This window comes from Micropterus dolomieu, linkage group LG13, assembly GCF_021292245.1.
Source record: "Micropterus dolomieu isolate WLL.071019.BEF.003 ecotype Adirondacks linkage group LG13, ASM2129224v1, whole genome shotgun sequence".
NCBI classification, from domain to species: Eukaryota; Metazoa; Chordata; class Actinopteri; order Centrarchiformes; family Centrarchidae; genus Micropterus; species Micropterus dolomieu.
The window spans coordinates 9,263,730-9,289,143 of NC_060162.1; the positions used below are offsets into that span (position 1 = coordinate 9,263,730).

Here is a 25,414-nt window from a genome sequence, read left to right on the forward strand (position 1 = left end):
TCACCCATTTAGCCAAGTTCAGGAAACGTCTGAGACATCTGTAAACAGCTGGTTCAGCCCCACATGAAATTTATCCAGACAACAATAGCGACATCAAGTGGTATAACTTTTTATTTCAGCAAGGATAGAGGACAGTATCACAACTTCCCTCAGATGCAGTGTGTGAGTTTTGCATCTACCAAACTGATGTGCCTTATAGTAGCTATTGTACTTTATTTATACAAAGTTGCCAGCCTTATGGTGTGTGTATATATATATATATATATGTACTCACACACACACACACACCAGACTCACACACACAAGCAACACTTGTGTCCAAGGCAAGCACATCATGACCATCATTATGAGTTGCTGTGACACACCCACCGCTCCCCTTTTTTCCTATAACAGGCTAAACCACAGCAGTCCTACATTATTAGGTGGTGTGTGTGTTTGTGTGTGCTTGTGTGTCAAAAATGTGGTTAAAACAGGATAAGTGTTTTAGTTTATATTACAATAAAGCATTATTCCAGCATAGGAGTACTGGTTGCACTGGACACTTAGAGGTGACATGGTATATAGACATTGCAGACAGAAGTAGACCATACATAGGGTTGGAAGAGGCCCAACAAAATTTTGCCTCAGGGCCCCCTAACAGGTTAATCTGGCCATAGGCTCAACACATCCTCAGCCTCCCACAAGGCAACCCCACCTCTTAACTCCTCGACTTCACATGAAGTATATTTCTGTTGATGTTAATCTGTCACCTTTGTCGGAAAAGTTACTGAAGAAACACAATCCACCTATTGGATTGGACCTATATGGTCATCATCACAACACTTGGCATCTGGTACCATTATAAAAGTACTATCTCTATGTGTAGAGACACTTTTGACCTTTAAGAATGTAAGTGAGCAAGAGCAAGAAAATATTTTAAAGGTATACAATTCTAAATTGTACCTTTAGGAATTTATTAAGCTCAGAGATATCATGTTAAGATCAGGTATTTTATTTGTGAGTATTACAGGTATCCGAATAGTTGAAAAGTAATAATCCACACACAAATTGAATGTATTTATTGAACAAATGGACACTGAACAATGAATAAACAGTATGCCAGATAAAGGATGTTGGCACGAGAAATGGTCTTGTTCAGAGTTTGATGACTTACTGTATTTGGCTATATTTCCAAACAGGCTTTAATTATAAAGGCAACAGAAAATCTTTGCTCCAAGTCATGTGTAACAATGTGAGGTATTCTTAGCTCGTTTTAATGTCTACAACAGATTTACAAAAAAAGAGGAAAAAATAATAATTTTCACATATTTGCATAATTCTTTAAAACACAAGTTATAATATAGCACAGAGTCCTGGTACAGTACATGATTGATTATCATAGAGGAGAAACAACATAAAGAAAAATAACAAAAATTAAAAAAATAAAAGATAATTAACATTGCAATACATTTGTTCTCTGGAGCCCCAAATTTACACATAAAAAATCTATAAACTCCAAGACCAGTTGGGCAAACTGATATAAAGTTGTCAGAAAGAGTAGTATTGCTTCAACCAACAGAAATTTGCTCAGTCAGCAACCACATTAACAACATTAAATAACATTAAATTAGCAAGAGGGGATCCACTGTATACAGCAAAGTTTGCACAATTATACACACTTGTGTCCAGCTACAACAAAGAAAACTATCTTCACTAGTTGTGTTTCTAAAAATATTACATACAGCTGTGGGGGGGCTTTGTACAGAGAAAAAGAAAACTTTATTCTTACAAAATACTTCAAACCCTGTGTAATTTTTATAGTTATCTCTAAAATAGATCAGAATAAGCATCTCTGTAAAAATGCAGCAACAAAAACACTTGAATTAACAACAGATGGTTGAATAATGGAACGTTGTTGTTTTGGATGGGACATTACCATTATAGTGCATTATGGAAGCTATGGCAATATATTATATGGACTTTTTTTTTTATTACTCTAAGCAAGCATGCACTATAAACATCAGAATATTTTAGCAAAGTGGTGTAATAACAGCACTATCATTAGCACCTTTGATAACCTACTTAGCACCATGCATTAGAGAGAGGATGGGATAGATGATGGGCATTTATTTTGATTGATGGACCCACTCTTCTCTCTCCCGTGGCTCAGTTATCCTCCAAGGAATGCCTGTACCTGTAGTCTGTCTACTGTAAGTAGGGTAGAAGAAGAGACTCCTGGTCCCATGTGGTGCTGAGTAAATAACAACTATTATCCTCCTATCTTTTATCATAAGTAAGGAAGCAAGGAACTGATTTCACACTCCACAGTTGTAGAGAACTTAATAAAACACTATTGAGAACCAGAGCTCCATACTCCTTTTCACTCTGACCTCTAATCTGTCCAACTGCAGATATTCTCCCTAATCATCAGTGGCATCCAGTTCAATAATGTATGAGTAATAAGTATAGTAGTAAGTATTAAATGCACTGACTCTCCTTGTGGACGGCTTGTGTGCATCACTGTGTTGCTTCAGACGTTAATCACTGAGAGCTGACTGGGTGCCACTGGTTTTCCCGCATTATGGAAGAAACTGAAAGCCATGATTTCCCACTTGGAGCACTAGTAAATACAGATATGATTTCTGCTCAATTTAAAAAAAAATGAGCCTGCCTCTGGATTAATTCACATGGGCAAGATCACATGGAGATGAGCACCAAAGGCAAATAAAATGGCACCCCTGAAAAATCCTTCCATATAGGTTTAAAATATCAAATTATCTTCTCATTTTCTATTGCACTTGAAGATTATTTCTTTACATAAGATATACATGTATAAAAGTTAATAAGAAGCATACATATATATGTACATTTAACTGATCCCAATTACTTTAATTCTTCTCTTCTAACAATTGAAATTCTGGTATTTCCAAAAAAAGTACACACAGTATACAGACTGTATACAGTTAAAAAAATAAGTTACTATAATGTCCGCTAATTAACTTGGCCTTGGTCTCCCTTCACTTAACAATGTTCTAGAGAGATTGTGTGGCATAGAGCCTTTTTTCCTCCAAGCGGGCATAAATATGGAAATCCTTCTTGAAGAGCTTGAAGAAGCTTTTGCCGTATGGAGAAGCTATTAGTGCAAGAACTCCCCTGCTCCTACTCAGCTCTTCTTTGTTCCCCCCAGCTCCCCGTGCTTCCTCCGTGTCTGCAGTCCAATGGGAGTTTGGCAGAGTGAAGCAGGATCTGTTTGGAGGGAGGCTTGTACTCGCTTGGATTATTTTGCCATGGATTGAGACCGCTCCGACCTCCACGCCTTCATGGGTGATGGTCCATCCCTCCATGCTCAGACATCTTACACTGCAGCCCTCACAGGAGACATATAGGGCCTACTTCTAGGTGGTAATGGGAGCCAGGAGTAGTCTTGGGGAGGTTGTAGATGTCCACCACAGGGAGCAGGGTGGGGTCCAGGGTGTGGAACACAAAATGGGTCTGGTGCCAACGGCCATCTTTTATCTGAAACAGTCCAAAACATAAACGTCACTATTGGGGCAACAAGTGTGAAAGTCCAGAATGATGTCAACTGAAGGGCACAAAGCCAGGTGACATCATGTTGGCCCTACCCAGCAGGAGTCTTCTATGACCTCTGGCTCGAGCTCTCCTCCCACTTCGAACACCTCGCCACTCCAGGCCTTGAATCTCACAGACCCCTGGGCACCCGGCTGATCTTCAGCTGACCTCCAAACCGAGAAGTTCAGGCAGTGGATGACGATGTGCTGCACTGCCTCTGAGCTCAGCAGGTGCAGGAAGTTCATCTGGACACGACCAACGCTGATTGTTGGCTGCTCAGGCAGAACAGACAGAACAGGCGCTGGTTAACAAGTCTGGTATATGCTTACCATTATTTATATTTTATTATCTTGTAGACTTCTGATATCATTGGGGTTGTTATTATGTCTTAAATACCTTGGATGCTGTTATTGGTTTCAGGCAAGTCTGTCCACCTCCGGTAAAGTTGCAGGAGACTTCTATTGTATCTGATGAGCAGCCCAGATTGGGGTCAATCCAATAAGTGCCTGAAAATACAAACACATTTGGGATAATTAGTCCATCTAAACATCAAATTGCTTTCCATATCTGTCTCTAACGAAACATGCACACACACTCACCATCATTTAACTTCTGCTCACAGCTGTGCAGGTCCCTGCAGATGCGGGCGGGGTTGTCTTGAGTGCCCAGTGGGTTCTTCAGGCTCTTGATCAGGTTACTGAGGTAGTGGAGGGTCTTAAAGATCTCTGCGCCCTGGTCCAGCATTGGTAGGTCCATCACTGGCTTATTCTGGACGAAAGACAAAAAGATGAGCATATGCAGTTTGCAAGTTGACATGTTGACATCATCCTCCACTAACCTCAGTCCTGAGTGGGGTGTGTGAATCCATGAACAAAAGACCATCTTCTTTCTGCAGCAAAAGAACAAAATCTTTGTAATATACATATTCTTTCACCACTGTCATCGTATCCTTCTGGATAACACATTACAGTACATTTGACCTACTTATTGGATGTAATAAAATCAGCAAAAATAACATGACTTACAAATGATGGAGGGATACTCATTGGACCCTAAAGGGAACAAAAAGAGTTATTCAGACAACAACATCACGCAACTTGAATATGACATTATGTTTGTTTGCCATTTGCTTAAACCTATAAAGGTGTAAAACTGACTGGAAGTCCTGGGGGTCCGCGAGGTCCAGGAGATCCCTAATGAAGTTATATGTTGTCAATCAAATGTCCATAAAAATTACAAATGACTTGTAACAACAGAAAAAGACACACTACATATACATACCCTTGGGCCTTGCAATCCCTGTTAAGAGAGAGGAAAGACATATTTTCAGCTTGAATATTGTCATTAAATCTTCTGTTCATACGAGAGACAATGTAAACAAAGTGTAAAACTGAAGAGGACAGAAGTAGTCAGAAGTCAAGAAGACTTACAGTCTCTCCACGATTGCCCTTCTCTCCTCTAGGACCCTGTAAAGAGATGTACACAGTCAGTTTTATTGTAGAATATCAGTAGAGAGAAATGTCAGTGCTTATCTGTATAAAACATACTGTGCTTCCATTGGGACCAATAATTCCCATAGGGCCAGCAACTCCTCCTCTACCCTGATGGAGAGAAACAGTTGAGAAAAAGAATGAAATAAGAGGTTCAATGCATTTCCTCAGTCTAATCTAGATCACTAGTTTACTTACCATTGCGCCCTGCGGCCCCTTTGGTCCCCGTATGCCCTTTGGCCCAAAGTCACCTGGAGGCCCCTGGAAACAGCAGCGATAAATAAAACACACACTCACCATCACACACTCTGTACACTTGTTTAAAACTGCAATACCTGTTTGTCAGTTTTTCAACATGTCTCTTTGCACACTAACTCGTACTGTCTCTCTAACTATATCTACATCTCATCATGGAACATCTGACATCCACTAACTGTTTCCATATCGACGACGACGTTTCCAATCTTTCCTAACAGATTCTGGCTTTGCGTCCTGTGTAACGGTTTTAGTGCAACAGAATAGATGTTTAATGCCACTCAACCACACACGGTTTGGAATGTGTTTATGATGGAAAACTTTGCTTCACACAAGGGGTTATGTTATTGTTTAAAAATCACACAAAATGACACACAAAGCACACATGGTCTTCAAACTGGTGTTCGTGGGATTGTTACAGAAAGGAGCAACACAAACAGGTCATGGGCAGGAAGTGAGTAAAAAATGTGTTGGCTTGCTTCAAGGTGTAATTGTAAATGGGATCTGGTGATGCGAGAGAACAGCCCGTCATGTTGAAAGACTTATGGACAATGTGCCGAAGTCATCACACAAAGGAACTGTTGGAATAGTTATAGTATAATGTCTTTGATGTATGTGTAAATATATAAATATAGTTATATAATAGTAAAACAGACGTTACACAATGAAAACACACACTTGTACAAGCAAACATTATTTACAGTAATTATTGTCACTGTGACAACCTCCGTTTTGCCAATGCTAGTTGCTACAATGTCCAGGCTATACCTGAATCCTAAACAATGTTTGACAAGTGAACTTAGAACTTAGAGATTAAACCACTTCCTGAGAAGATGCTACAGATTTAATTACTAAGGGGGAGTGATAAAGCCAACTGTTCAGAAATGCTTTTCTAAAGATAGACCACCATGTATAAAGTCACATTTGGTTTGTGATGATGTGTGTGATTTATGGGGCTGGCAATGTACAGTAATGTGGGCTCTAGCAGCTATAACAGCTATATATGTTTTTGTTAACTGAGTTGTGCCACTATGGCTGACTGGCCAAGACGCTGGGAGCCAGAGCCTTCAGTTATTAAGCTCCTCTCCTGTGGAACCAGGTCCCAGTTCCTCTCCATCTGTATGCATTCTTATTGCACCCGAGTCATAGTTCTGTTCAAAGTTTCTAACTACTAAAAGAGAGTTTTGCTCATTATGGGAACTGTTGGGTCTCTGTTATTAATATTACAAAGAGTGCGGTGCAGATATGCTCTATATGAAAAGTGCAATGAGATAACTGAGACTGAGTTCTACTTTTTAAAGTTGAAGATTTAGGATCAAAACACAGGCTGGTTTTTAATGGTGTGGGTAACATTATAATGTTTTGTTCTGTGCACACAGATTGCTGAAGATGTGTTGAACATACCCTTGGTCCAAAAACTCCCAGAATTCCTGGAAATCCTGATTCCCCTGGATCACCCTGAAAAAAAAAATTAGTCAACAATCAGATACACAGAATCTCCTAAAACAGACATAGAAAATGTAATGAAACTATATCGTACCAGGTCTTGTATGTTGTTACGTGTATGTATATCCGGCCAATACTCACTGGCTGTCCTTTAGGTCCTCGGTCTCCTTGTGGCCCTGGCAGTCCCATTCCACCGCTGAAGCCTCTTTTCCCTGGAGGTCCATGCTGTCCTCTTAGACCCTGTTCACCCTAGATGAATGAATAAATAATTAAATGACTGTGTAGACGACTCATGGGAAGTTAAATGATTATTTCTACATTCATCAGATAATCAAGGCCATCATACCAATATCTCTCTAGCATGGCAGCACATTTTGTCTATCATTATATTTCGCTCACTCACTTGCATTTCATTACAGTTATTAATGCTTATAATTATAAATTAATTATTTACCTTTGGTCCAATGCCCCCCTGTTCTCCTGGGAGTCCTGGAACGCCGGTTTTACCACGTGAGCCAGCTTTGCCAGGAAGACCAACCACCCCGTCATCACCATGCTCTCCCTAGGTACATATCATGAAAGCAGGATGAATGAGATTCATTCCTAACACAAACAATAAACAAAAGTTAAGTCCTGCTAGTACTGGAGCATTAAAATGTTGATAATAGTCTGCCCAACTGTCTGTTCATTACTTTGGTCCAGAGCAGGAAATCTACAGGGCAGGGTGCCATGAAAGTCACTTTATGTATTCATGCTCTCCAGAGGATAAACCCTTTTCGTTTTGGGCACTCTTTAAGCTTTCTTCTATCACCGCTCTCAGTCAGAGTATCAACCTTTAACACAAGACATCTCATTATTTGATAGAGGACCACTTAATTTGCTGATTACATTCATGGTACCAAGGGCATAAACCATTTAGAGCTTTATGACCCCAGTCAACTAGCACCACCCTCATGACAAACCTGGTATTTCTTTTGCACCACAACAGGTCTCTAAACACACCAAATTCATCAAGTTGTTGTTTGTTCTGTCTAACATGTTTCCACTGTGTAGCATAATAAATATCTAAGCCTCTAGGGCATTTTAGCAAAGATATAGTTAAAGTTGTAGCTGTAAATAGGATAAATATGGTTAATGAACCAGAGATTTCTTTGTTTGTCTCACCGGCATGCCTTTACCGCCATCCTTTCCTGGGACTCCGTCTACCCCAGGTACACCCTCCAGTCCCTCTCGGCCCACCACACCTCTGGGACCAGGAAGACCACCCCCACCCTAAGGGGAAGAGAGGACTTACCAAAAATCTAGACCGAGTGTTGACAGCGTGTTACTGGCTTCTTTTTCATCTGTCTTGACTTGAGTAAACTAGCATAATCAATTATGTCTTGTCTAAGTTAATCTATGTATGACTTTTGTTTATGCCTTAAGTACTGACTCCAAGTATTGTAGTCATGAATACAATTTTTTCAAAGGCTGAGAGTATGTGAAACATCTGTCTTTTGTAATGGAATAATAGAAGTTACTGAAGCAGGTGTAGATGTATGTAAAAACAATGACTTACCTCTGGTCCTCTGGCTCCTTTTTGTCCCGAATGACCCCTTTTGCCTTTTTGACCCTTATGAGAGAAACAACGTTTTAAAGGGGAAATAAGATTATTATTGATCACTACCACATCTGCTGGTTATTGTTTGTTACTGCCAATAACCTACCATAACATATAGCCAGGTACTAGTGACCAGAAAAAAGGCAAATGACTGCACAGTGTTACTATATAATTACAGTAACTTCATTCTGATTAATGAGCTATTCACTAGGTGTGTCTGTTGGATCACAGCTATATCAGCTAACTTTCTCACTTTTCCAGAGACCTCCTGATGTTGTTGCAACCTCTTGATTGAGCTTGATTGATTGAGCTTCTTTACTGATTGTAAATATAAAAGTGGCACCTCCAACAAGCGATACCCCGGCTACAGATACCATCAAAAGGATAGAAAACACAATAAAGCCAGACGGCTTATTTCCATTGTAGTCCTTTTTTTGGAAGGCATAGGTTTAGATAAAAAATAGATTAAAAATAGTTCAAATAATGCTCTTTTATCTGAGTTATATTTACATTCTACTTACTCTTTCTTACTCTCATTTAAAAGCTTAAACATATTGTATCTAAAGCTTTCTAGGGACAGCCAAGGGTTTGGACGGAAGCTAACGCAATACAAACAATAAATCGTACTGCATATCAAACTATATCTGCTTAAGCATGGGCGCAGAGACACAATCACCCTCTACCACACACAGCTTACACACAATGCATTTTTGTTTTGACATCCTTACTTGATCTCCTTTGGCCCCTTTGGGTCCTTGTTGTCCCCGAGGTCCGGGCTGTCCCTGAAATCACCAGTTATGTTAATGAAAGCGTATAAAGACAACCTGTGTGAGCATGCCTGTTATTGCCGGTTATTTACGCAGAAATAATGACAGAGCTATGAATGGGAATCACAAGGTCCAACACTCACAGGTTGTCCAGGAGCTCCAGACCTGCCTCTCTCTCCATCCACACCAACTTGGCCCTGTGAAGGAGTAACAGAATATTGACCTCATGAACCAAATACCCAAATAAATAATTTTAACAACACCAGGAGTGATTGTACGCACTTTGTACCCTGGATCTCCTGATTCCCCTCTCTCTCCTCTGTCACCTGGACGACCCTGGTAAAATATGAAATGTATGTGTAAATAGCTAATGATTTGATTTCTGGGAGCTTATAGCGGACAAATAGTAGAAGGAGGAAGAAAAGTAAGTCAGGTGTGACTTACTATGTCACCTGGAGGACCAGGAGGGCCCTCTACTTTCCCATCATCTCCCTGCTCACCCTGCAGATAAAAATCAACAGAGAACATTTAGATGTTTTCATCCCTGGCGTTTCACTACACTGTATCTAGGTTTTGAAACATCTCCTAAAATGTTGCATATGTACTTTATGTACAATCAAAGCCATGATACATTAACAGTGTGTCGTCTTTAATGAAGGCACTTAAGTATCAAAGCAAGGTTGATCAGTACAAGCTGTTTACAGAGAGATGTGCATTTTGGGATGCTTATTTAATAGCTCAATGAAACACATTTGGTGTTATTGTTGTACTTTCCAGTGATTTGTGGTCAATACAAACAGGTGCTGGGATATCCTGGGAACAGACTGAGGTATTGACGATAAGGAGGAAGAACAAGACATCAGTGTTACACGTAAAGTGAACGAGGTGTACCTTTTCACCTTTTGGTCCAGGAGGCCCCATGGGCCCCTGCGTTCCCTGATGGCCCTGCAAAGACAGACACAATAAATCATATTATGTGAAATTATACACCAAATGCAAATAACTATAACAGGCTTGTTTAATGTTTTAGTGTTCAACCACATACAGACACTTGCTTCTAATAAGGTAAGCTTACCTCATAACCTGCAAGACCAGGTTCCCCCTGTTGACCCATTCGACCAGGAGCTCCCTAAAGGGAACAAATACTGTGTCACTCTATACAATTTAGAGAACAAGATGGCATTCAAACGTAAAAATAAATGATAAATATCTATATCATTACTGTTCCACTTTACCACGTGTCCAATGGTTCCTCTGGACCCCTTTGGCCCAACAAAACCTGGTGGTCCAGACTTCCCCACCAGCCCAGTCTCCCCGAGGTAACCTTGTTGACCTTTGGCACCCTAAATATACACAAATGATAAGTTACAGAATAGGTGACCACACAGCATTTCTATGTCATTGAGTGTGAATGCTAAAACTGCCAGCAGAGATGATTTGATGGTAATACCTTTGACCCTGGTTTGCCTCTTTCCCCAATTTTGCCAGGTTTGCCTTCTGGACCCTTCAGAAAGAAAATAAAATTAAGAAACAGCCTAAGGCAGGGTTTAAGAGTCTGTGAGAGGCAGCTTACAAAAATCTGTATATGTATGAATTTGAGCAGAAAGAGACAGGACTTACTCTGATGCCATTGAGTCCAGGACTTCCAGGTGGGCCCTCCTTTCCCTTTAGCCCAGTTTCACCTTTTTCTCCATTGTCGCCCTCTGGACCCATGTCACCTTTTTCACCCTGAATATATGTACATAAAAACATGACTATTTAATTTTCTTCACCTCAAACATGCAAAAAAGATTAAGTTTAATAGTGCAGCATTTGGCTGGGTTATGGAGTTACGACATCAATGACATTTTGGGAAAACACGTCACCTTGGCTCCATCAGGACCAGCTAGACCAGCTTCTCCTTCTAGGCCTGCCTCTCCCTGTGATCCCACACAAAAACACACATAAATGAACAATTGGACAAATATGAACCCAAAATATTTGATAGCTTAATACTGATAAACGTACCCGCTGTCCCATTAGTCCCTGCTCTCCGATGTTCCCAGCAGGTCCGATGGCTCCCTGATAGACACAAACACAGATATACACATGTGCATCAGGGCACAGACAATATTCTTTCAGTCTCTCTTGTGTATTTTACTTTGTTTTTTATACTTATCAATGTAGTTGGATCAAATTAGGCATGCTATAGTTTATACAAAACTTTATGGTGAATGTAAAAACTGCAACAATATATTGTCTCACCTTCTCCCCTGTCTCGCCTGGCAGTCCTGGTTCCCCCACCTTGCCTGGAGGACCCTTTATAAACACGCAGAGGATGGAGAAATGAAAATGCTGAATGGTTTTGGATAAAACCTAAGGGCTAATGACTCATTGGCATGAGATGTGAACAATATGTCGGGAGTGAGTCCCATTACGTGATGACATGAGAGAGGGAAGAGAGACAAAGAGAAAGAGGACACCTTTGTAATGTGGGTTAATTACTTATAATTGGACAGATTACTTAAATCAGAGAGCATTACTGAGTCAGTGGTGTAGGGTGAACAACAGATGTCACATACTTAATCATTTAGTCTTCACAATACCCTTTGTGTGTGTGTGCGAATGTCAGTTTGCCTTATCCATGTGGGATATGCATGCGAGTGTGTCTGCAAGTGTGTGAGCATGTTTAAAAATCTCTCACCTTTTGACCAATTTCTCCTAACAGTCCCACAGTCCCTGGTGGCCCAGGTGACCCCTATAGATGACAACGCAAATAATTGATTGATAATCACACTAAAAAACAACTTCAGAGCTTAGTACAAAAAATAGGAAATCTCTAATGTTGAGGATGAGCCAAAGGCAGATAAATCTGTAAACCATGTGTACAGTTTGGATCTGAACTGTGTCACTAATTATACTTCTAAAACATTGGCGCTTTTCCATGAGTATTTCTTAATCTCAGTGCATATGAATAACGTTTGCTCCCTGGTTGACTTGCATCCAGTCCAAACAATAGTAACAATATAACTGAAGTCAACTGTGTGGTCTAAATTATATTGCTGGTTTACGAGCCCAAAGAAAGTTAATAGCAGGACTCAGAAGTGTATTGTCTATTTGTGAAAAGCAGTTGTTCAGCACAACAGATGAGACAAAATAACAATTAGAAGGGAACCTTGGTGTCCACTGTAATTGAATCTTCATTTATAGGTAACCACAATACCTTGTCTAAATCCAAACTATGTATTCAACAAACTGTCAATTGTGTATTACTTATTAAAATGCTAATTACACCACTATAAACCCAAATACATTGGAAATTCAGTCTCTCACACATTTGTCTTTACTATTCTAGATATAAACAGTGTGCTGTATGAAGTAAACTGCTTCAAAGTCAAGTCAAGCGTACCCTTGAGATAGTAATGGCTAGAGGGCCTTGTTTATTTAATAGGAAACTGGAGAATGTCAGCCTGTGATTCTATCACACCAATGAACCTGAACAGGGAATGGGTGCCTGTCTCTAATACTGGTCTCTAAATAAAATCTGTGTGTATGCAAACACATTTTTTAATCTGTCTTTTTTCTGATCTGCCTCTTTTTAGTGCTAATAAAATAAAAGAGAAGTACAGCTAATCTCTACCAGGAAAGTTTTTATCCATCATGGCAATAATCACACGTTTTCCCTGCAAATCCAGCTATTTTGCACTTCTATTAATAAACTGTTTCCTTTTCAAAAAACAACCTATTCAGTTAGTCACCCAGCATGCTTACCGTTCACTCTCTTGACACAACTGAACAGATGTGGATTAGACAATTCTCTGGCTGCTCTGGAGGAAACATTTTATACATGCGAATATATTTTTAATAACAACTAAAATATGTCTCATAAACTGGCTGTGATATTTTGGAGCTATCAGGGCTGGGCAGAGAGGACCAGGGTGATGTTTGTTGCCAAAGACAATCTAATAAAACTCAAAAAAGGTAGAGGAAAAGTTTGATGAGCAAAGAAGAATACTTTAGACTTGGCCATCAGCAAAACAAAAAATCAGAAGGAGAAAGAGAAAGAGGGAAAAAGACTGAGGCAGATGAGGATATCAAGATATGTCAGGGGAGGCGTAAAGATTCAGATAATGTGAGAAATTGGGACAGAACTATCTGAAAGGATGGAGAGAGGGTTTAACGGTCATACCGGCTCGCCTGCTATTCCCTTGTCCCCTGGAGGTCCTGAGGGCCCTTGGATGCCCTGGAGACAGAAAGGTAAACGTTCAGAATACATGCACATGCCCACATATCATCTCGTATTCATAAAACAATGTACACGTGTATAGTTTTTATGAAGTTATAGCACTTACACAGAAACAGCACATATCAGGCTTTTAATACATACAGATGCATAAGCAATTATACAGTATGTGGAGTATTAAGCTTGTTGTTTTGGGGTCCATCTGTGCATCTAAGTCTCTTAAGTAGTACAGTATTTGTATATTATTTCTGTGTGTGAGAATAGTGAACTCACAGGAAAACCTTTAGGCCCAGTTTCCCCTGTCTCTCCAATCTTACCCTGTAGGGGAACAGTAAAAGGAAAAATATGTAAGACAGGATCAATTAGATCAGGATTCATTAGCATCTATGATGCTCACAAATACAATACAATACAGTACTTGACAAAGAAAATACATTTACATGTAGGACCAGATTTACTGAGGCTTTGTGCTTCACTTCAGATATAAGAATAGTATCAGACCATTGTACAAAATAAAGAGGGAAAGAGTTGTGGCCACTAAATTTTAACTTTCAATTGCAAGTGCAGTTGTTTGATAAGATACAGGTCTTTTTTGTATATCTTGTTTTTGTCATTCCATGACTTTCTCCATATATTTCTATTTCCCCTAAAGGTGATGTATTGACCTCCACTACATTAGATTTACAAACCTTTCTATACATACCGATTACTCAAATTTTCAGTGATATATGCCCAGGCTAGATCAATATTTTCAAATCCCACCAATGAGCCCTGGAGAAAACCATTCATTTCAACTGTCATGTATGTAAATCTGGCCCACAGTCTGTACAAAACCTCCAAAGGCCAGTTCTCTCCTCCACAGTAATATGCAGAGCCTCCACAATGCTGGTATCATGTCGGTCTTCTAAATCATTCTGATGCCTCGCCTCTCCAGAGGAACACAAGCACCAAAATATATTGTTGAGGAAGGAGTGGAAAAGTGCTTTACCTGTGGTCCAGAGAAACCTAATTTTCCTGGAGGACCATCAAGACCCTGCGGAGAGGGGAAGGATGAGAGATAGTCGTGCGTTGAGACATGTCAGTTTATTATATATTTCCTGCCTCCTGAGTGGATGGAGAAGATGTACAATTTGCTCTTTTTGGTGCATGTGATCCATTTTCCCTCTTAAGAATCTATTAAGTATGCTGGAGGATATCATTTTTACACTATTAAATGAATGTGTCAAGGGTTATATAACAAACAAATTACAATAAATGCGCACAATCAGATCAGAATTCTTACCGTCTTGCCCTCTAACCCCATCTCTCCTGTAGGACCGTCAGGCCCTATCGCTCCCTGAAACACAAGACAGCTGTCATTTCACCAACAGAGGTCACTGTAACACAGCCAGACAGCCAGCAACATACTGTAAATAAACATCTCTGTGCATTGATGCCAATAATACCCCCATGTCAGAGGCAGTGTGAGGGTCGCTGTGCCAGTAAACTTTTCAGGGTAAATAAGGAAGTACATTATGTATAAGTGTTTGTGCTAAAGTAAATGTGTGTATGTGTGCATAGAGGGACAGTGTAGGAACAGCTACAAGTTACTCTATAGGCTGTCACATAGCAGGCAGAGTTACTGGGGTATGACTGGCATGATTTTAATATTAGAATCAGGGCACGAAGTCTGGGCACACGCAGATACACACTGTTCACACTTAAACAGACATACTGTCAGAACAGTCTGACTGTTTAGATTACAAAGGTGCAACTGTCAAACATAATCAGTCTTATGCGCTTAAAGGCCTACTAGTCCAGTGAGCAGTTATTAAAAAAATGGGAGCCAGGCAGTGGACCAATACAGTCCATCTGCTCTGCACCTGTACCTGTACAACCTTTCTCATCTATATTGTAGAAGATGCTGGTCTCACTGACACTGAAGATCAGTGGCTGATAGCATGATACTCTGTGGTTCAATCATAGCTAACAGTGATTATGAATAACAAGTGCTTACTGTTTTTTTTTCTCAGGATCATAAAGTAGAAAACAAATACAACATGGCACAGCCACACAGGAGTGTGAGTGGCTGATGGCTGAGCACAGTAGGAGTTTAGTCCGTGGAGAACTCCACTAGCTGAAGTGCTATAAGCCTATTATACATAGAGCTGGATAAGCAGCACTCATTAACATTCCTGTCTGGGGTACCTGAAACCCGCTGCTTGCGTTTACATAGCTGGATTAGCCTATGTGTAGGAAAAAATATTTCACAATATCAGGCCCCAAGAAAAAAACTTTCACTCAAATATTATGCAAAGTTAATTAATTACGCTGAGTTACATTAATTTGTAACACAAGCATCTGACCTTTTTTAAACAAAGGCATAAAAGGAACACCAAGAGCATGATTCAAAACAATCAAAAACATCTATTTAAACCAGCTCAATAATAAACAGACTGCCGCGATAGAGAGATAATGAGATTAATATTCTCTTTGATATTTAAAACATTAGCTGAGGATTTGTAGGTCTGACGTCATGAGGACTTATTAGACAGAAAGCATGATTAGCCAGATTGGTGATTCCTCATAGCTGACTTCCTCAAATTTGATTCCACAAATTTAAATAGGCTTTCTACAAGCAAATAACACATAAACACAGGAAAAACAGAGAGACGATAGTGGTGCTAGCTTCTGGTTTTATCTCTTGTCTCTGATTCTATAATATTTCCATGCTGGAAAACAATCCAGTGCCAATGTTTGTCAGAGTGAGGCCAGATGTTAACATTGCTGTCAACATTAAGGTCTTGTGCCTCAAGCCAAGCAGCTCACATCTAAAAGACATATGGTGTTGAAGTGTGTGTAAAAGTTGTACGCAGTCTCATTCAGCACTAAAATTTTATTCAGAGTTGAAATCACGCAGAAAATGACGCAATCCTTTGTGCTGAACATTGAGAAAAAAATGTCCTCCATTTTGTTTTATCAAAAGAGACATTGAATGTCTTAACCTTGACTTTATAGTGCTTAGAATTTTACAGATGTTTCAGTGAGTGGATTAGTCCACTTAGCATCTCCGTAATGATGAATAGAGGATATATGAAAACTTTATTTCTATAAGCATTTGTTGTGGAGACGTGTGTGGTTGGGGAGTAGGGTGAGACACGAGTGTGTTTCTGTGGTTGCACACATTTATGCCTTTGAGAGAACCACCGCTATGTCTTCTGGATTGCTACACTCAGGTTTCTAAGCTCGGACTACCCAACATAAGTCATGTAGCAGCAGGCAGATTTACTGGCGGTGGAAGCTGCTGACATTAGTATTAATTGAAAACACAGCTGGAGACATGATAGTGTGTCCAGGCCAACCACACAGAGGCCCATCTCCCATTGACGCCTCAGACAGAGAAGCTCAATGCTATTTCATCCCACTTTCCAGCTGGCTCAGTGGACCACAGTGATAAAAGACATATTTTGAAAACCTTTGAAAAAGGTCACCGACTGGTGTTTGAACTCCACGAGAGCGCAAATAAAGGACAAAGGATGTTACTATAGTGCTGGGAAAGGCTGAGGTGTGACTCTGTCAAGCAAAACTAACCCCAAAAACATAAATGTTACTGTGTTCAGCATCATTGCCATAGTTACAGCCATTCTCGTTCTCAAAAGTTCTCGAAAGGAGTCCACATTAATACCCTTGGTGAGCAAGAATTTCATTTTAAATTTACGCCACTTTACCCCACAGCAAACATGTCTTAACCGTAAAAGCGAAGGTGTATCTAATAACACTGACTGCTCCAATCACTTATGTGAGCCACCTAAATGGAATGCAACAACACTTAATGTTATCAGTAACACCTGTGACTGTCAACTCAAAAATTCTGCAATAATTTCTGCATAGTGAGAATCTTAATTTTCATTTTGTTAAGTTATTTTTATTATCACACCATCTATCATATTAGCGTGGAAGCTGCAACACACAGTGATTTACAGTACAGGCACAATGTGTTTAGTGTAATGCTAATGTGAAACACCGTCCTTCTGGAGGCTTTCAAATGTCTTTCATGTGATGAAAAATGACAATAAATAAGTCCACCTTAATCTCCTCCTTTGGAAAGTTTAGCACATTTAGAAAAAATATTAAAACTGAGTTGTATTTCCATGGATGATTCTAAAAAGGCTCCAGTTATTGGAAACAAGCCTTCGCTAAGCCTCACATAAATATTATTTCCCCAGTTTATGAAATGTATCTGCAAAGCATCCTCTGGGATAGCCACAAAAGCCAGGTTACATTTTCCAAGGCAAATGTCATGTAGCTGGGTTGACTGCAGGTCCTTCCTTCCTATAACGAGTATCCATTGCTCCATTTACATGGAACAAAGAAAATGAGCTGTTTGTTTTACATCACTGGAGCTCTTCCAGCACTTATAATGAGCACTGACGTCTGAAACGGATGAAACAGACTCATGCTTTGACTCGGAACCCAAGATTGTTATGCAAGCGGCCATGTCCATTAAACACATATGACCTCAGTTCAGAGGCAGTGCCATATCACTTCATTATGTTCACCTCCTAAGGTTTTTCCAATGGCTCAACAACAGCTCCTATACACCAAAGTGATGCGCATCTACACTTTTTTGCAAACTTTATGACCTGTTCTTACGGCTGGGAACTATCAAACGCTGACTGCAGCATACCAGTCAACAGCTCAACGGCAAAAACAACAGGTGTGAAACTTCAAACTTACTCGTAAGCCTTTGGGTCCTCTGGTACCGGCTGGCCCAGTCGCTCCAGGAGGGCCCTGACAAACAAAGGAAAAGGGGGAGGAAGAGGAAAAGAGAGGGGGGAAAGGAAAAAGGGAAAGAGAGATAAAACAAAGGTTTACACTGACAGAGCACAGAGCCCCTTGGTTGTTGACCCTGGGGGGCAGCCTGACCTCGGGAACACACTATGGGGTTTGTTGTTAGAACTGTCACTCACACCAATTAAAGGGCCAGCTCTGGAATCCTGTCCTGCTGCACCCCAGAGCCCCATATTTATGTTTGTTTTGGTGCCTCAGTGGCCCCCACCTTCAACCAATGCTCAGCCCCGCACTCTATCAAACCTGGACGTGGCAAGGACACAACAAGGGGAAACGAAGGGCAGGGGCAGCCTCTAATTGGTTATAGGTGTTGGGCTTTTGACTGACAGGAGGGTAATGCAGGTTCAGCAGGAGGTTGCCAGCTCTCATCATGCTCAGAGAAACCTTTGCTGCAGACTGTGGGTTATTAATACTGCATATTACTATCATCTACAAACTCTGATAGGTACCTCATTGTACACAGAGAAAAAGACATCTTTGTTAGCCTTTTAGCTGTTATTGTTTGTCAGTTTTCTCTGACACAACCATACTTGATACCCTAAGCCTCAGGCAAAACCTAGATGGAGTCCCTGATGTTGATAAACACACAGCTTATTGACTATACACTATTATCTGCAAAGATAATCAAGTGAAAAGAAGGGAGAAAGTGCAAACTAAGTAAAGAAGTGGTGACTTACTGGTCTTCCTGGTGGTCCTGTAGGCCCGGTCTCACCTGGTGTCCCTGGGTGACCCTATCATATGTACACAAACACACACACAGCATAGATTACAATTTACAATATGAGTAAGGATCCGGGAACAATAATGACATTAAGGATTTTTTGTTTTTGCGACACAAAACTATGACGCAAGTTTTCAAATGTGTAAATTCTGAATTCTACATACACACAGATTGAGTTAACAAACTGGTTTCAGTCACAAACACATGCAAACACACTCCAGCACAAGCCCAAAAATACATCTGCAGAAATGCTCTGCACACTGGAAACCACATCTACTGTGAGAATACGAGACAATGGGGAAAATAGAAAAACCGACAGCCTGAGGAGATGATTTTATATCTGAAAACATACTGCTTCTGGCTGCTTTTCTTTTCCTTTACTGGACCTCATTTTTTTGGCCGGACCATTTGTAAAAGCATAACTATGTAATGGGGAGTATTTTCAGTCAGACCACTCAGATCAGCTGAGTGCAATAAAATCTAGCCAATATGCAAACTTATAGCACAGTAGGCAGCTCTGACCTCATGCATCCATGGGGTTAAATCATAAATGCCTGCAGTATGAGCTCTCTGTTAGCAGCTATAGATGTCTGCTGGTCAGCTCCCTTCCCTTTATATGATGCAGTCTTTTCCAGAGGGTCTGTTTCTGTTTTACAGCTGAGAGAGTGGGACAACACAGAACTTCCTTATAAGTGTGTGAGTGTATGGCTAAGTCTTGAGAGAAATCCATCTCTCTGGCCGTCAGCCAGCAGGAAACTTCTGTCTGTTCCAGCGAGAATGATGGCTAAATTCTAATCCACTTCAGCCAGTCATACTGTATACATTAGATGGCCCACATCAGATAAAACACTACATGACAGAGAAGCCACTTGCTCTGTTTGAAAGAGCAAAATGGGTGTGCGACAGGACCTTTAGTGGCACTTGAGTGTCCTGCAGACAATATGGATAGATGTCTAAAAATAAATCACCCTCTTTCTTCGTTTCTTTTGAACAAATCCCAGTAGCATTTGGTGTTTCAGAATGAGAAGTCAGCACTTCCTGTGGCCTCAAGGAGGTAAATCATTGGAAGTGATCCATTAAATCTATTTCATCCTTTGTTAAAACCAATGTTACAACTTTTTCCAGAAAAAGACCTCCTGCTGAGTGTCAAACCACTACCGAAAAAAGCACATCCCTAAAACGTCCAAGGATTGATGAGCCTCCTTTGCCCTTTCTTGTGGTATTGACGTAATACCATACATCAGTATATTCCCATGGGAATAACACACACAGTTTAGTTTAAAATGACCATTTCTTAGGCACCCAGAAAAACATGTGTACACTCATATTTAAGCATTTCAAATGTTACTCTTTTGTCAAAATTCCAAAAAAATCCCTCCACTCTGCCTTGCTCATTTTTCTTACCATTGTTCCCTTTTCTCCAGGTGGTCCGGGAAGGCCCATCTCCCCTCGATCCCCCTAAATACACATGAACACAACTTCAGTCTTCAAAGTCACCTTGTGAGAACATCTAACAATCCATTTACATGGAAAATTGTTATTGTACCTTCTCTCCTGCCAGTCCCGCCTCTCCCACAGGTCCGATGAAACCCACCAAGCCCTAAAATACAGAGACTCAATGTTGGACGGATGAATGGACATTTTGAAAAACGGAAGTGGCTATATGTCAGGGTTTCTTACTCTTTCTCCCAGGAGTCCAACTTTTCCTGTGACACCAGTCTCTCCCTGCAGAGAAACACATATTATTGGTCATTTGTTTAAAATAAATAAATCAATATTTTGTTTTGAGAAAAAGAGAAAAAAAAAATATTGACTTTATTCACCTTAACTCCCTCTGGCCCAACCTTCCCAGGAAATCCTTTTCTGCCCATTCTACCCTGAAAAAGGAATTAACATAGAATAATGAAGAGTGAATTATCTACACATACACCTGCTCGTTAATGCATCATTAACATTCATCACATATTCTTGATGAATAGAAAGGATCTGCTTCCTTTGAGTTTGACAATGACAGCTGTTGCTGCTCACTGTACATGCCGGCGAAATATGCAATGGCATGTGCAGGTAATGTTGACAGTACATTTTGGCAGGCTGTGGAAGTGTTCAATGACTATAATGTTCCTCTTGCACAGACAGTAAGTCCCGAGGTTAAGAGGAGGGCTAAGTGCTTTTCGTTTTACCAGCTATAACTCCAGGTCACAAATATCCAAGCCAAACTCCCAAAGACTGAGTGACTCAACAATTCCAAAGTTTCACTCCAGAAAGGCTGGCAGCTTTCATAAGACAGCACAGGCTAAAACTGTATTTCACTGAGAAAAACACAGTAAAAACAGATTCTTGCAGTAACTTGAGACTTAATATGAGCTTTCCAGGATTTGTTCTATATCACCTGATATAGATTTATGTCTGTGACTGACCGCATTAACCAAAGAAAGAAAGAAATACTTAGAGAAAGAAGTGAAATTGCACTAAGAGAGGGATGAAGAGCAACTGAGAAGGTGTGGGAGATGGTAAAAAAGAAAAAGAGGAAGAGGTGGTCATTCTGAGCAGAGCAGTGAAGCTAAAAGACAGCTGGCTGAGGAGACGGAAGAGGTGGAGTAGTAGGAGGACCTGTGGCACATGGCCAGAGATCAGTCACAGCTCCTGAAGGAGTAATACACCACTTCCCCTTAGATGGAGAAGGTAGAGAATGAGATGAGTGAGTGTGTGTGTGTGTGTGTGTGTGGGGGGGGGGGGGGGGGGGGGGGGGGGGGGGGGGGGGCTAGAGTGAAAGAAAATACAGGGTGGTAGAGTAGGAATAAGTAAAAGATAAACTGATGAAGAAAAACTTGTAACATCTGGGATAATGAAAAAAACTGTTACAAGTTCCTGGTTGAAAGCATGTCTATAATTGTAATGATCATTTTTTGTCATTTAATGCAGCATGTGAGAAATAGTCAATAAGTCTTATGTTTCTGCAGTGGCCCATTAACATCTTCGAGCACTTTATGGCAGCTATAAATCTTGTCACCTATAAACATGGTTATGGCAGTTATCACCCCCTGGTGGCCACGAAAATAAATTGCATGCAGTCCGATGTGACAGGACTATCACCCAAAAACAAGACCTAACAACCTCCATAAAACTCCAGCCACACATATCTACATCTTTTCTTGAATGCAAACCATAGAAAAAATCCATAATGATAATCAATCTCATACACTCAAATAAATGTCAGATTAACTCTCACTGTGGCACAACAAACTTTGGGATGCATAATTAAAATGCAAATCAGATTTAAATTATACTGTATACTGTATAGGTGGCTGAGTTCGACATGATTTAGAGTAAGGAATATATTTAAAATAATGGCTGGCATAAAGTGAGTGAGTTTGTTGTACTGCAAAACATGCAAACAGATTTAGCTTCATACTAAAGTTCCATCAGTCCCTTCCTCTCTCTCTGATATGTTTACTACAGACATACAAACGATATGTTAAACAAACATGCAAACTTACATGAGTGCACACAGACACACTCAGACTCTCTGTGATAACAGGGATCCCTCCCATCAGCTCTCTCTCCTTCCTTTTTCCCCAGCCAAACAACACCAGGTGTCTAATAACTCACCTCGAGTCCTGTTGTGCCCGGTGGTCCGATCGGGCCCTCATCTCCCTGGAAACAGATGATATTGATCGTAGCATGAGTTATGTTTGGGGACATAAAGCTGCCCTCAGCAGAGAGAATACATGTGGCGTAAAACTTTTAATGTCTTTTGGCGCTTTGGGGTTGTTCTTATGTGAGTGGTGTCTTACCTCCAAGCCAGGCACCCCTCGTGGCCCTGGTAAACCTCTGGCCCCTATCTTTCCCTGAATGGGTGAAAAACAGTCAAATTAATGCTGACATGTAAAGGTAAATGTAGTAAACACGTTTTATTAGCATATTTCAGACAATATCTCAACATCTATTGGATGGATATCCATGAAATATTGTACAGACATTCAAAGTCCCCAGAGGATGAATCCTTCGGACTTCGGCTTTGACTTTTCCTTAAATGCCGCTAATGACATTCCCATCAGCCTCAGCTGTACTTTGCTTTTAGTGCTAATTAGCAAATGTTAGCATGCTAACACACCAAACTAAGATGGTGAACATGGTAAACATTATATATATGTATACACCTGCTAAATATCAGCATGTTAGCATTGTCAAGATGATGGTTTTACTCACCTTTGGTCCTTCAAGGCCGTTCTCTCCTGGTGGTCCCATGTCACCTGGGAAACCCTGTCATGATCAATGAAAAACATGCTTGCTATTGTCTGTCTGAAATACAGACTTACACATTAAATGCAGCAATGTAAATACAAACCTCAGGGCCTGGCGGTCCAGGTGCACCATCAGGGCCTCTCTCTCCTAGTTTGCCCTGTGCCAAAGACAAACAAGAACATGAGAAATGTCTTATATTTATTAGAAATAATTGGATATTTTGGGAAATACATTAATCACTTTCTTGCTGAGAGTCAGATGAGAAGACCATTACCCCTTGCAAATCTGCCCATTCAATAGAAGACCACTGTTTATAGAACTTTAGAAGTGCTGAGATGCTGTTACCTTAAGACAGAGCCAGGCTAACAGTTTACCCTTGTTTCCAGTCTCTATACTAAGCTAAGGTAATGGGCTGCTGGCTGTAGCCGTATGCTGAACAGAAAAGTATTGAGAAAAGTATTGAGTAAGTATTATATAAATGTTGTCGATATTTTGATCTAATTCTTGGTCATTAAAGCCGGAGCTAACCTGTGGTCCTGGTTTCCCACGGATGCCTGGTAACCCTGGAGCCCCCTGGATGCCCTGTCCAATACAAACACAACACATTAAATACAAGACAGACAGTCAGACAGTATAAGCAAAAACAGAACCCTGATTTATTTTCTAGGGATGCAGATATTAGACATGCATGACTGCTCAGTATTTCTGTTATCTCTTGGGATCACTCTTTTCTATGATGCTAAAAGGGTTAGATTTTGCTTTACACACACAGACAAATGAGAAGGGTTTACATAAGAATTTCCATAAGCCAGACAGCACACATCTGGCTAAGTCATTTTGCAAGGGTATAGTTCTGCAACAAAGGCTGTGAAACTCTGCGTGTGTGTGTTGGAGATAGTATGCAGGGCAGAAACTGATGAGGGGAGAGAATGGGGGGTTATAGGATGTGTGAACATTTTTAACATCTACATATGTGTTGCAATGGTGATCTACCTTGTCTCCTTTGTACCCAATCTCCCCTTGCTCTCCAGGAATCCCAACTTCACCCTGATGCAGGAAGGTGGAAGGTATGTTCAGAAAGAAAGAGAAATGAAGAACATTAGGGGGAATGGTAACTTTGTACTTCACCAATCACATTCAGCTTTTTCAACAGACAATAATAAAGACAGGTCTGTACATAATGATCATTCACACACAATGAACCTAGTCCATTGCATCCAAGTTCTTCATGTGCTGTCAATCTGTCTTATGAAATGCACTGATAGCAATTACACCAATCTGTACACCCTCGTTTTTAGAGAATAGTGTTCAACAGATTATTAATCACAGACAGTGAGTAGGCTCCTTACAAATTAAAATGTTTTATTCAATGCACATCACTCTGTCTGTTGTTTGCAAATCTGCATAAAGTAATTTCTGATTTTATCTCCTCCAGGCTTGATTATTTTAATGGACATTTTTTAAGAGGAGACACATCACCTGACACCTGACTACACTTGTTTGGTCCGCTCTTGGTGCGTTCGATTGCTGCATTCACACCTACCCAAACAAACCGCACCAAGGGGGAAAACAAACTCTAGTGCTATTCAAGCAAACTAAATGAGGCAGGTGTGAAAGCACCTTTAGATGAGATTTGTAGGGAGCTGGAGTGAGCTTAGCTTGGTTTAAACACCGGAAACAGGGGGAAACACTTAGCTGTCTAAAAGTAAAAATAATCAGCCTACCAAAACGTCTAAAACTATACACTTTATATCTTGTTTGTTTAATTTGCACATAAACTGAAATGTGCTGGACTATTTCTTAGCCAGGTGCAGTGACTTCATTCTTCAGTTTTGTCATCACTGTGAGGTTGCAGAGACTCTGGGAAATCACTGCGCCCAGCCAAGAAATACTGTAGTCCCACACATAAACCCCAGTAACTTTTTTTTTTAACAGATTAAACAAATAATCAGTGAGCTTTAGAAGTATAGATTTTGTTAGCTTTAAACAGAGCCAGGCTAGCTGTTTCAATGTTTACAGTGTTTACAGTTGCTAAGCTAAACTAGCTAACTACTGGCTCCAGCTTAATATTGAACAATCAGATGTGAGAGTGGTATTGATCTTATCATCTCACTCTTAACAAAAATATAATAAATGTATTTCCCAAAATGTCCATCTATTTATTTTACTTCATTCAACAGACTACTACTAGACTGGTACCCTATTTACTGTCTAAAAATGAAAGTGGGGTAAGTGTAGATTCTTTTCACACATATCACACAATGGTTTTAATAGAAATAACAAAGGGAA

General features: G+C 40.3%; 1 protein-coding gene across 1 annotated transcript in view; it reads right to left on the reverse strand.

Annotated features, from left to right (window-relative positions):
* Window positions 1–1,043: 1,043 nt before the first annotated feature.
* The window catches only part of col27a1a (collagen, type XXVII, alpha 1a), a 67,823-nt gene continuing 43,452 nt past the window's right edge, over window positions 1,044–25,414 (reverse strand). The window contains exons 17-61 of the mRNA XM_046067194.1: window positions 24,119–24,172; window positions 23,654–23,707; window positions 23,229–23,282; window positions 23,090–23,143; window positions 22,675–22,728; window positions 22,490–22,534; window positions 20,704–20,757; window positions 20,561–20,605; window positions 20,427–20,480; window positions 20,285–20,338; window positions 18,837–18,890; window positions 18,046–18,099; window positions 14,612–14,665; window positions 14,318–14,362; window positions 13,603–13,647; window positions 13,276–13,329; window positions 11,791–11,844; window positions 11,352–11,405; window positions 11,115–11,168; window positions 10,973–11,026; window positions 10,728–10,835; window positions 10,558–10,611; window positions 10,343–10,450; window positions 10,183–10,236; window positions 9,999–10,052; window positions 9,552–9,608; window positions 9,390–9,443; window positions 9,251–9,304; window positions 9,069–9,122; window positions 8,299–8,352; window positions 7,905–8,012; window positions 7,195–7,302; window positions 6,882–6,989; window positions 6,699–6,752; window positions 5,238–5,300; window positions 5,097–5,150; window positions 4,980–5,015; window positions 4,831–4,848; window positions 4,707–4,742; window positions 4,575–4,601; window positions 4,388–4,438; window positions 4,149–4,317; window positions 3,946–4,055; window positions 3,603–3,821; window positions 1,044–3,495 (exon numbers count right to left, since the gene is read on the reverse strand). Of these exons, the coding sequence (XP_045923150.1) occupies window positions 3,349–3,495; window positions 3,603–3,821; window positions 3,946–4,055; window positions 4,149–4,317; window positions 4,388–4,438; window positions 4,575–4,601; window positions 4,707–4,742; window positions 4,831–4,848; window positions 4,980–5,015; window positions 5,097–5,150; window positions 5,238–5,300; window positions 6,699–6,752; window positions 6,882–6,989; window positions 7,195–7,302; window positions 7,905–8,012; window positions 8,299–8,352; window positions 9,069–9,122; window positions 9,251–9,304; window positions 9,390–9,443; window positions 9,552–9,608; window positions 9,999–10,052; window positions 10,183–10,236; window positions 10,343–10,450; window positions 10,558–10,611; window positions 10,728–10,835; window positions 10,973–11,026; window positions 11,115–11,168; window positions 11,352–11,405; window positions 11,791–11,844; window positions 13,276–13,329; window positions 13,603–13,647; window positions 14,318–14,362; window positions 14,612–14,665; window positions 18,046–18,099; window positions 18,837–18,890; window positions 20,285–20,338; window positions 20,427–20,480; window positions 20,561–20,605; window positions 20,704–20,757; window positions 22,490–22,534; window positions 22,675–22,728; window positions 23,090–23,143; window positions 23,229–23,282; window positions 23,654–23,707; window positions 24,119–24,172 (3,003 nt within the window). The 3' untranslated portion in view covers window positions 1,044–3,348. The remainder of the gene's footprint in view (window positions 3,496–3,602; window positions 3,822–3,945; window positions 4,056–4,148; window positions 4,318–4,387; window positions 4,439–4,574; window positions 4,602–4,706; window positions 4,743–4,830; window positions 4,849–4,979; window positions 5,016–5,096; window positions 5,151–5,237; window positions 5,301–6,698; window positions 6,753–6,881; window positions 6,990–7,194; window positions 7,303–7,904; window positions 8,013–8,298; window positions 8,353–9,068; window positions 9,123–9,250; window positions 9,305–9,389; window positions 9,444–9,551; window positions 9,609–9,998; window positions 10,053–10,182; window positions 10,237–10,342; window positions 10,451–10,557; window positions 10,612–10,727; window positions 10,836–10,972; window positions 11,027–11,114; window positions 11,169–11,351; window positions 11,406–11,790; window positions 11,845–13,275; window positions 13,330–13,602; window positions 13,648–14,317; window positions 14,363–14,611; window positions 14,666–18,045; window positions 18,100–18,836; window positions 18,891–20,284; window positions 20,339–20,426; window positions 20,481–20,560; window positions 20,606–20,703; window positions 20,758–22,489; window positions 22,535–22,674; window positions 22,729–23,089; window positions 23,144–23,228; window positions 23,283–23,653; window positions 23,708–24,118; window positions 24,173–25,414) is intronic.